The 12443-nt window shown below is 38.3% G+C and overlaps 1 protein-coding gene across 2 annotated transcripts in view; it reads left to right on the top strand.

Annotated features, from left to right (window-relative positions):
- The window catches only part of MAN1A2 (mannosidase alpha class 1A member 2), a 178989-nt gene that overhangs the window by 142843 nt on the left and 23703 nt on the right, over positions 1-12443 (top strand). For both annotated transcript variants that reach the window (XM_047870244.1, XM_047870245.1), the window contains exons 11-12: positions 2872-3044; positions 6842-6957. In XM_047870244.1, the coding sequence (XP_047726200.1) occupies positions 2872-3044; positions 6842-6957 (289 nt within the window). The remainder of the gene's footprint in view (positions 1-2871; positions 3045-6841; positions 6958-12443) is intronic.

Raw genomic sequence — 12443 nt, 5'->3', positions numbered from 1 at the left:
TGAGCATGGCCTGCAGCTTAATAATTTAGCTGGGTTTGTAGGAAACATTTCTCAGTCTGTTCGTGAAACTGAGCAGTAACTTAGCTTAGTTTCAGACAACATTGTTTTAGCTTATTCTGAGGTATAATGCAGAATTGGTGCCAAACAAGATGGTAGACTTCCAAAACATAGTACTATTCTTTCTTTTTCTAGGTTTCTAGATTTAAAAAAAAAAACAAACTACTGAACATCAATAAAATGACTTTTATTTAATTTACTTCTTATGAAAGTTGGGTAAGATCTTCCCTAGACCACGTACTATCACATCTGGGGGAAATTTTAATATTTAGATACGTTTAACGTATCCAATGGAAAAGAGATCCATTGGACATGAGTTTTAGACATACTTTAAGAGTTTCTTCAACTATTTTTTTTTTGGAAGTTAATAGGAGGGAAATAGTTTAAGTTCTTCCCTTATTATTAACTTAAACTGTAGTCAAATTGCCTGTCCCAGAATATTCCTTACGCTTTTTTATTTTTTCTTGTATTTATTTTGTTGACCTGAGTATGCTTATTTTTCCTGAGATCTCTACAGATTCTACATATCTGGAAGAATCTTATGACTTGCAGACTAATCTATGCCTTCTTTAAATGTACTTTTTAGTGTCTTACTGTTGACCTTTGTCATATTTGACATTTTACTTTAATTGTTTTTATTTGTGCATATCTCTTCCCTTTGCCTACATTAGATGATTTTTGCATCCTCTTAGAGTTCTTTTTGTATCCCAGCACTAAATTATTTATGGTTTCAACTCAGTTTTTACTTGTTGGAAATGAAGTATCAAGTCTAAGTGGGAAATTAAAGGTAGAAAATAGAAATTAAATGCAAGATAGATTGTTAGGAAATTATATTTTACGTTTCTTAAAACAGCACTAAGAAATGATGCCTTAGAAACATGAAAACCAGCGATTTGACCAGAGTAATGGATGTAATGTGTGTATAATTTGGGCTTGTACATTTTTATTTGCCAGCTCCTCACAAAACAGATATGTTCTCTCTCTGGTGTGCTTTATTTGTGAATTTATGAATGACCAATAAGTGAGACATAATTTTTAGTGAGAAGTTAAAAATATTAGTTCCATGCAGCCAATTTCTACTTCAAATTCAGGCAATATTATCATTACAGAAGTTATCTAATTTAAAGTTAGCCTTAAGATTAACATTTAAAAATTCCATATAATCAGTTCTTAGCATCCAGTCTTTGAGAAAGGAAAGACATAAGAAATTCAGATCAAATGACTTCCTGTACTTGTATTAGATTGGCATCATTAGGATGTTTGACTTTTATAGTCATTTTAAAAGCATTTATTAAAATGCCAAATCATATTTGATCGTATGCTGACTTTGTCAATAAGCTGGCTAGAAGTTCTCTAACAAAAAATACTGAGGATTTGTTGGTTAATCCTAATCTCAGATCCCATTGAGGAGCTGGTCAAACCTTTATGTGCACACAGAGTTTTGCATACAATTTCAGAGGCTTCTCAGCACAACACAACACAACACAACACAACACAACACAACACAACACAACACAACGTCTTCTTCTTTCAGAGCCCGCCAGAGATAGAATTCATGACCTTCAGGTTGAAGTCCTGTGCTTGAGTTCTACTTTAGTTCTCTAAGACTTAGCAATACACTTTTCTGGATCACATGTTTTGCTTTCAGTAGAATTATCTACCATTGGTACAATGTTTTTTGGTTTTGTGTTTTCTCTTGGGAGTGGTAGATGGTGAGAAAGACTGTTTTTCACAATTGTATGTGATTATTTAGAGCTTACGTTGTCTCCCTTGTAAGGCTGAAATTTGGCCACAGCAACACATGTCATGACAGCACCTATGGCATGATTCTGTTTATGGTCTACCAGCGTTATCATTCTTATTTTACCTTTTCTTTTCTGAGAAAATATAAAAATTTCCAGCATTTTTTGAAAGATTAGAGACCTTGAAACTGTTTGCCACCAATAAATGGAAAGAATGACCGCTGAGAGTGGTAATTGTGTGTGACTCCAGCATCCCAATGGAAGATGACTTTATATTGGCCAAAGTTAGGGTGCTAGGCGTGATTAGAAAGAGTTAATTAAAAAGACTTTCATGTAGTTCTATATTCTAGCCTGAGTGGAAATCATATCATTCACAGAATAGTATGTAGCGTTGAAATATATGTGTAATGGCGCTATTTTATTCAAACTGATAAATGAGCACCACAGGTAAAATTCTTGGTGATTGGCAATTTGAATCTCTTTCTTGCTATATATACAGAGGCTATAGGATAAAAGAGTTTATTTTTAAAACTGGTTTAAGTTTTAAAATATATTGCATTTTGTATACTATAGTATGCTTGAAGAGTATATAACTTATATCTAAATCTAATTCAAGATCTGAGCTCTACAGTGTTTTCCTATATATGTGTGTTATATTAAAAGGACTTTAAAATTGTCTTGACTTTTAAAAAAATAGTTCTGTACAATACAATTATCTGTCTCATTTTATTTTGGAACAAAACAGATTATGTAATGTGCTTACATCTAGCTTTGCATTTGTTTCCAGAGGATTACTAGACTTGTCAGTATAGTTAGATTCAGCAGTATGTTGATGAACGTTATGTATGAGAAATACTTCGTGTCAGGATAGTAGGAATATTTGTAAGTCTATTACAAGAAAACCAAATGTAGATCTTTTAAAGTCACTGGTTTTGCAAAACAGCAAGAATAAAAATAAAACAAAATGGAACTAACTTTACATTATACCCCATGTTTGGGGGGGAGAAAGAAGCTCTAGTGAACAAACACAAGTAGCTTATTGTGCTCATTTGTTTCTTTGGTCACGTTACAGCATTAAAGCTGGGTCCTGAGTCGTTCAAGTTTGATGGTGCGGTAGAGGCTGTGGCCGTCCGGCAGGCTGAAAAGTATTACATCCTCCGTCCAGAAGTAATTGAAACCTATTGGTACCTATGGCGATTCACTCACGATCCAAGATACAGGCAGTGGGGCTGGGAAGCAGCACTGGTAAATAAGCCAATATTTCATTTTATGTGCCTGAGCGCTAAATCAAGCTTTCCCATTGTGCCATCCGTGTTGCCTCATGTTCGGGAACCATAGTGCTGCTGCCAATTATGTGATGGAAAAACTCTGTGACTCGATTTCTAAGTTTCTTAAGCAATAGAAGGAAAATCCGATTTAGTTCTTGAATAAAACTATTTTCCTATGGGTGTGCACTCCTTCTTCTTGAATAACTATAAAGTGTCATTTAAAAGGCATTGTGAGTTTCAGTATGATTATATAGTTTCTGTACTTGACAATTAATGCTTAACCCTAGGGGGAGAAAAAAAAAAATCGTAAAATTGCCCAGACTTACAATTACCTGGGTAGATTACCCTGTATTTGCTTGTGTTCCAGGTAATTTCTTAGTAACCACCAAATGAAGAATCAGTGAATTGTTAAAATTTTTCTAGGTTGAAAGACTTTATTTACTTATCTATTTATGAGAAAATTTTAATGGTTAGTAAGTAAAGGAAGCAAGCAGTTGATTCCTAAAAGACTAGCCTTTCAGAGAACAAGGTGGCTGTCAGTACCTGGGGAGGAAGAAAAATATTAGTCTTCTCATGAAAGTATAGCTTATTCCCAGGAGTGAGGGAGCATTTATTGTCTGAGATATGCTAATTGTGATAAATAGCACTAATTATGATGAATGTGCAGCCTAGATGACATTGTAGGTGAGATAAGTAGTGTCAGTAACTTGCTCAAGTAAGAATGGGCAAGATAGGTTTTCCGGCAGAACATAGACCAGTTTATGTAAAAAGAAGGTTTCACAGTGGCCACCAGAGGGAGTGAAGTTTGGAGCCGTTATGTAGATGGTCTTACATGCCAGATCAAGGGATGTGTCCTTTACCCAGTGGTTCAGGAATAACACACACACACACACACGCACGCACGCGCGCGCGCGCGCGCGCACTCACAACCAGACACCTTTCCCAGTTACTACATAAGTGTTTCTCATACAGGAGGTGGAGATAGAAAGTCCTTTGCCTGTCTAAACAGCCTGTCAGATCTTTTTCCTCATCATGTCCTGCCCACCAAGACCAACTAACTGGAAGAGTCCATTCTAGGATTACTAAACGTTTTTTAAAGAGAAAGGAGCCACTAAAGGCTATTTAGTGGGGAGTGACCGAACAAAGGCTCTGATTATAAGCTGCAAATTGCTGGATTTGGGAGACCGCTACCAGTGATCTAGGAGCAGTGTGATAAAGACTTGCACTACAGTGAGGCCACTTCTGTGTCATTTGTCATTCAGACCTGGATAGTCTTTGTGGAGTTTAACAAAAAGAACATTAGCGGAGACAGGTGGTTACATTGAACGGGAAGGGATGCTGCATTTGTTGATGCTGCTTTTCACTGGCCTCTTACTTCCAGAATTCCAGACAGGATCATAACTGCTGGTGAAATTCTCTTTACAGAGTCCTGCCACAGTTGGGAAGATAACCAACTGTTGTCACAGTGGTTCGAGAATAGGACACACACACTTGTGTGGATAGCAGTGGCTTACTAATGCTCATGTACATTAAGCAATATTGTATATGCGAGAAATAGGTAAAGCAACCCTGCGATGTCTGACTTGAATGTCTCCTAATATTTAATGATTCTTATTCAGAGGAATAAGAAAGATTTATCTGAATCACGTGGGGCAGCAGAGTGGGGGGTGGTGGCAGAAACCTGTCCACTCAGTGAGAAACACTGTAGGATAATCTATCCTTTTCTTAAGGTTCTGTTTTCCTGTGCACCTTCTTAAAGTATGGCCCTACTCTGTCTATTAAAAAGAGGTTTCACGAGCTCAGGCTTCAACCTAAGTCTGTCGAATGACAGGAGTTAGAATGTTGTTTTTACAGTCTAGATAGACACACAAATTCCAAATATAGAGAACAAGAACTGAAATAATTATACTTTAAATTCAAGGTTCAGAAGTATGCCATGATGCAGAAAAGGGGGGCAAAGACAAAAGAGGACGAGTCACCTCTTAAATAGAAGTTGCTTTCTTCCCTATCACTGGCCTCCCTGTTGGGTATGAAGAAGGTAAAGGGAAGACAGGCTGAGACTGAAGAATGGTATCTCGTATGTCTTCTGTAGCCTTAGCTATTCCAGTCACGTCTTCAAACTTCCAAACTTGAATATATTTGCATGAAAACTTGCCTCCAAGAAATGACTCTAAATGGCTTAAAGATTAGTCATGCCTCCCTGCTACTTTCTCAGTATCCTTAAACTGCTCTGATAGTTTTCTGGTGGTAAAGACACATGATCATTGTGCAGAATGTGGCATTTAAAAACTCTTGAATTCAAAATACATTTAAAATATTTAGATAGAAAAAAGCCCCAAACTGTTTGGTAAGAAGACTTTTAAAACCCAGCTGTAATTAAAATGGAATTATATAAAAACAGCTTGATTAAATAAGAACTTTCAGTGTTAATTAGCTTTTCATTAGAAAGGAGAGAGACCAGAAGAATAAGAAAATTAGCAAGACTAGGAACAAAAAGCCATGGCAGTAATGATTAAATAACTATACCTTCATTAGACAGTATCTCAGGGTTAGGTAGAAAAAGAAAAGAACCATGTGTAATTCAACTTCTCATGAATGGCTTAATTTTAGAGTATGATATACACCTGCATAAGCAGGATATTTGGTTGCTCTGAATTAAAGATAGGGTTTGGAGGGGCACCTGGGTGGCTCAGTCAGTTAAGCGTCTGACTCTTGATTTCAGCTCAGGTCATGATCTCACGGTTCCTAAGATCGAGCCTTGTGACAGCACAGAGCCTGCTTGGATTCTCTCTCTCCCTCTCTCTCTGCACCCCCGTCCCTTGTGTGTGCTCTCTTGCTTGCTGTCTCAAAATAAACTTTTTAAGAAAACAGGGTTTTGAATGGGTTCTCTCTCTCTCTCAAACTTTAAAAAAACAGGGTTTTGAATGGATTCCATTGGATTGAGTATATTTTATTTAGGCACGTTCAAAAGCTGCAAGAAGAGCTATAAATTAAGAGTTTTAGCTCCGAGTTGGACAGCAGAGCGCAGTAGTTGGCAATAATGTAGAGCAACTCACCCTTTGCCTTAGTTTTCCTGTGGGAAAAGTGGAGCCTCCTAAGACAACCTCACGGGTTGTTGGGAGATTCCAATGATACATGTGAAGCTCTTAGAAGAGCCTTGACTTGGAGCAAATACATCCTAATGGTTGGCTCTTAACATGGTAATTCTTGTTGTAGTGGGTATGTGGATGGCTGCTTCCTGCCAGTTGGTACCACCTGTAATGTCTAACTGCTAGGATTGTAATGTAGCATCTGTCATGTAGTATGTTTGCAGTAAATATTACCTCCTTGCTTATTACTATGGAGAGCAGAGCTCTTAGGTAATACTTTTCTTTAAGCTTGTTTTGGGTGGTTTATCCTTAGAAGTGAAAAAATTCCCTTTGAAAATTTTAATTCAGACTGACCGCCCTCGATTTGTTAGAATTAATGAGGTTTTATTATGCCAGACAGGTCTCTAATTCAGTGTGAATAGCCCAAACTTGACTTTCCTCAGTTAGGAAAATAGAAGATGCTTTTAAAAGATTGAAGAGTTTTGGAGGGGGAAAAGTTCCACAGGAAACAGATCCCTCCGTTAATTTTTCCAGTGTGAGAATATTCCCATTCAGTAATAAGTTTTATTCTTAACCTGTCAAATCCTCAGATAGATCTTTGTGAACTTTTGACTGGGGTTCCTTAATTTGTCCCCAAGACGTGAAATTGTGTGGAATTGATTCTTCTGTCTGGTCTCTCTCACAGGCTATTGAGAAGTATTGCCGAGTGAGCGGCGGGTTTTCCGGGGTGAAGGACGTGTACTCGTCTACTCCTACCCACGACGATGTGCAGCAGAGTTTCTTTCTCGCTGAGACGTTGAAGTAAGTGGATGCCTTTAAATACTCTGTTTTTACTGTAGGCAGGTGTCGCTGCGTGGTCTCTGCTTGAGGAGTTACGACTGGTGGCCTGTGACACCAGATTCTATTACAAATATCTTTTTCTGTAATCTGGTCTTAAATTGTTAGCTGCATCTCCAGAAGAATGACTTAAACTATGAGGTAGGTATTTTGTCCACTAAGAGTTGAGTACCTTTGCTTTGTTCTCGGCTCTGTGGGATGCGTTAGAATCACCTGGAAGACTCCTGAAAGCATCGGTAACGAGGCTGCAACCGCACAGTTTCTCCTGTGGTGGACCTAGCGCAGGACCTGAGAATTTTCGTTTCTGGCAAACTCCCCGCTGACCCTGGTCCTGCTGGTCCTGGGACTGCACCTGAACCCCCTGCTCGCACTAACGAAGTCCATTAGGAATAATAACGGAGTTGTGATGGTACTAGAGGGTATATGACCACAGTCATCCCTCCTCTCTGTAAGGGTTCCTGTAAAGATACACATAAAAGGAACAATGGAAAAGAAAGACCAGTGTTGTTTGGGCTTGTACTCAGAACTCCAGGCAGAGCTCCAGAAACTGGCACCTTACATGTGTCCACTTCCCTGCGGATCTCCCAAGTAAATCTCTTTTGATACCCTCTCGTAAATTTCATATTTCTATTTCCTGTGTGTTTGTACCTGAGTGCCTCAGAAACAAACTTTATTTGTTCAAAAAAAAAAAAAAAAGTTTATTTCCAGGCATTGTTCAGGCTAATTGTGGATGTATCAGCAGACAAAAAGGACAAAAATCCCTACCCTCCTGGAGTCTGCATTCTACTCTACTTCTGGCGTATGTGTTGGGACATTACAATCGAAATGTACCTATCGCAGACTAAGTTTCTGATCTCAAATGGCCATCTTATTCTGGTTTTTCCTTTAGTGTCCCTAGCACTCGTATTTTCCCACCTTTTCTTCATGTACATTATAAACTTATTTCTTTTTTCTCTAATATATCATTAACTCTTTACGATTCGTGTTACATTGTTTCTTTATTTTGTCCCCTCCTTTCCCTATCTGTGACTGATCCTAACCCAAACCCTTACTGCTGCTGATGGTTTAGAACATCTGCTCAGTAGTCAGCCCCCCGGCCTCTGGTCCTTCCTTGTTGGGCTCACCCTGCATGGTTATACTGGGACCGTGTGAGGTAGAGCACTGGGTGAGAAGGCAAAACCACAGCAGCTTTAGTTACACACTTGCTGTAAGCTGGGAGAGTGTGTCAGAATAAAGTTTCTTTGTTTTCAGTTTTCATAGCCATAAACGGTGGACTTTGACCCAAAGTATCTAAGATCTCTTATTTTTTTTTTTTTTTAGACCAGGAAATTGTAAGGATGGCACAGTGACTATTTGTGTATCCATACACATACACACACACATGTATATACTCCCTTTCATTTTATTGTCTGTTTCATGTTTTATTGGCTCTGATGGGAATGCCTTTACCATTTCTATCAATTAATGCCCCTCTCTTATTTCTAAATTGAGTTCAGATCTCACTTCTTGCAGATTGGCTTTCATAATTAATTCTCAGATTCCTCTTCAGTGTCCCCATTAGGACATGAGATGGAGTTGCAAATGTGTGGCATGCTGCCTTTCCCCTTCCAGTTACATATATGGAATATTACCAGCTGACCTTGGTACTGTCCACTGCCAAGTTCAGGAAGAATCTTTCTCAACACAGCACTCTAGGTAACCAATTATATATATATAATTTGCATATATATATATATAATTGCCACAATACTCACTTTCACAAAAACACATATACGTTTTTGAATCAATAAAAGTGAAAAGGGTGAGACAAGAAGAATCAGATAATTATAACAAAATCTAGGCTACAGAATTATCACAGTTGAGTACTACATCAGCACTGAGCCTCCTGGTAGCAAAAAGGAAGCATCTTGCTCAGTGTCATTTTCATCTTTGTGAGTTGGGAGAACATATGACTTTGACAAATGAGACCAATTTTTTCTTACTGCTAAATTATAAGATGACCTAATTTCATAGCTTGTTATTAAGTACTGAACTATTAGATGAACCACATAAAAATGCCCTTTTTAAAAGTCAACAACAGTGAAATACTGGCAGTTTTATAGGGCTCATCCTAGTACATAATGGCAGATATCTTCAAACACTGACGTTTTATAGAAGATGCAAAACTCTTAATGTGACTTATTCTTTATGAAAACTGATGGCATAATGTAGAATGCATTTGAATCAAGACATTTCTGTGAAGACTAATGTAGTTGTAGGTTTATATTTTTCTTACTATTAAGATAGAGCTTGAAACTCTATAGAGGAATGAAGATTAGTATGACTTCATAGATTTTTCTCAAATACCAATTAATTTAAACAGGCTTTTATCAGAAGCTGAGTAGCTGTTGACTGAAGATTGTATATTCTATCAAGCGGTTCATATTTATTGTCCATTCATTAAAGGGCAGTAATCCGTGTGTTTTGGCTATCAGAGATGGCAACTGATTGGCTTGGGAGCAGCAGAGTTAAATGTAATAGCATGTGTTCTTGACCTAGTTGAGGGCTGTTTTACCTTTTACATATTATTGTCCTACAGCTATAGCTACACATTTTTCTCCAGAAGGTAAAATGCTGTGTCCTCTGTTTCTTTTGTTTGCCTCAGTAGTTGCCAATGTGTTTATTTCTATAGCATACATACTGATGGCATGATAAAAACTATGTAATGAGCAAGGTCAGGGATAGATTCCTTCGAGGCCTCTTTCCTTAAAACTCTAACATTCTAACAGAGGAAATAAAACACATGCAGGTTTGCAAAAAATGTTAAATATAGTTAAGTGTACAAGAGAAATGTTAATAAAGTGAGCAGTCCTCCAGAGGAGGAAGTGTTTACTTAACCTAGAAAGCAGAAAGGAAGACTTCATGGAAGTGGTGGCATTTAAACCAGACTTGAAGGCAAAATGGGTAGAGTAGGATGACTTAGTATTCGGGGAATAGCTGTAAGGCAGACAGTGACATATGAAGGATGAGATTCAGGTGCTCTAGAGGGTGTAATTGACAAGTGCTAGTATCTTACTAGATACAGGGAGATCCAGAAAGAAGGAAGAGTAGGAGATAACATTTCAGTTTTCAGTGTGGGTAACTGTAAGGATTATGACACCAAGTTGCAAGAAGAAGTAGATTTTCAGAAAAGATAATGAGTTACTTTTGACATATGTTCCCAAGAGGCATTTGCAAATATAGATCTGGAGCTCAAAATACAAGTGCAGGAAGCTTTTGAGGATGAAGAGAAAAGAAAGCATATATCTGATGTTTGAAGATGGCTACATGTAACAAAGGAGGCGTTCCAGGTTAGGTTGGCAGAGCGAACACTTGATTTATCCTCCAGTCTCTCATGAAAGCCATTAAAATGACTATAGAGGGCTAAGCAGGTGCAATGTTCAAGGACAAAAAGAATGAGAAAGAAATCAACAGAGACGAGATGTCAGCAAATTTTTAGAAGATGGAAAACAGAGAAAGCTAAGTACCTGCATTAGGAGAAGTTAACTGGAAGCAAACTGGTGAGTGCTTTAGAACTTTGGAAAAACGCAGGACTTGACATGGTAGGATTGAAAACTGTAGAATTTTTAAGTAAGTTTATAGAACGAGTAGCTAGACCCCAGTCCCCCCCGCCTCATCTCATCTCTACCACGAATGAAACCAGAGATGTCTTGTCTGAAGAGGTCAAATCACGGAGGCTGTGGGCTGCCGGGATGGCAAGCCCAGCTGAAGGTAGTAGATGGGAGATTGGAGGGCTCCTTTCCGGGGAAATGGATTTGCCTGCAAGAAGAAAATCCAGAGGCACTGCTATGTGAGCCTCCCTCAGCAAAATGGCCATTTCCTCCCCTATCCCCGAGTGGTGCAACCACCAGGAAATGCCAACATGCCTACGGTGTCTAGTCAGCATTTGGGGCTTCACTTTTAAATGTTAATGGGCAGTATTGACTTAGAAATATTTGTCAAAATAAGTATGTAAGATATGTGCATGTTTATGTCTGTATGTTATACTTCAAGTGTTTAAAGTTTGTTTAAAAAACAAAATATGAATACAACAAGGTAATTCAAGAAAATATCCCAGAACTGAAGGACATTAGTTTCCAGATTGAAAGCAGCCATCAAGATTCCAGCACAGTGGATGAAAACAGACCCGCAACAAGGCACAAGGCCATATTCAGAACACTTGCGGGTAAAGGAAAGATCCAGCAGCTTCCAAAGAGAGGGGGAATAAAAGTCTGAGAAAAATGATCTGACATCAGGCGGAGCTTCAGACTTCTCAAGAACAACAGTGAAAGCTAGAAGCAGTGGAGCAGTTGATTCAAAATTCTGAGAGAAAATTCCAACTTAGAATTCGAAGTTTCTAGTCATGCAGGGTCTCACAAACCTACTTTCTCAGTTAATGTCTTGGAGGATATGTGCCATCAACACTGAGTAGAAACCAAAAAAGAAGACATGGAATTAGGGAACAAATGAAGGAAAGATCAAGAGGTTTATCAGTCTAGATTGAATGGGACAGAAGGCCCTGGAGGGATTTTCTCAAGATTGAATTTGTAGAATATTTATATCTGCATATTTTAAGAGGAGATTTAGGCTCTTGAAAATGGTGGCATATTATTAGTAATACAAGGCAGTCTGCTCTTTAGGTGAGGGGAGGGGTTATGGAAGAAAGGAAAAGCCAGCCTTGACTAGCTTTCAGCTCAGGAGGAATTGCTAAACTTGAAGTGTTTTGTTTGGAGTCTGGACTGTTATACAGAAATAGGAGGCAATACCACTGTGCCATACTTGCAAGAAAGAGTCCTTGATAACGGGTTTGTTTGCTCTGAGGACTGTTTTTTTCATTGGTTTTTAGCGACGTAGCAGGTGATCCAGGGCCCCTTAAGTTACAACAATTCCAAGAAACATATCAGTACCTCAGTATCTACATCTGTTAACCTAGGTCTTGTTTGGCTTTCGTCGGATCTCAGCACAGTGCTGTTGGCATCTTGATTCGAAGGTCTGATAAGTGTACTTGTTGAAGACGCATTCCCATCTTTTTCTGCGTTCCTATATATTAGGCATTAAAGGCTGCAAGAAATCACAGGTTATTGGAACCATGGTCCTCTTAAAAGTTTGTTATTGAAAGAGAAACACTGTAAAGGCCAAGCTTGCCACCACAGTGTGTCTGCCTTCGGTAGGAAAATCTCTGGGGGCAGAAGTTATGTTTTGTGTGGCTTCCTGTGAATCCTCCTTATGTACTTTTTCCCCCTTCCTATCTCTTAAAATTCAAACTTCGAATATAATAGCAAAATTCTGGAAAACTATGTAAGAATAGGTCAAGAGTCTTAGAGCTATAGAAAAAAATTTATGTACAAGGGTGTTTAGTGCATTTATAAAAATAAAGAGTTATTATATGTTTAGTAACAGTTGGATGGTTAAATAAATTATGGCACATCCAC

The sequence above is a fragment of the Prionailurus viverrinus genome, chromosome C1 (assembly GCF_022837055.1).
Source record: "Prionailurus viverrinus isolate Anna chromosome C1, UM_Priviv_1.0, whole genome shotgun sequence".
Taxonomy (NCBI): Eukaryota; Metazoa; Chordata; class Mammalia; order Carnivora; family Felidae; genus Prionailurus; species Prionailurus viverrinus.
This window is presented reverse-complemented; position numbering and strand designations above follow the sequence as displayed.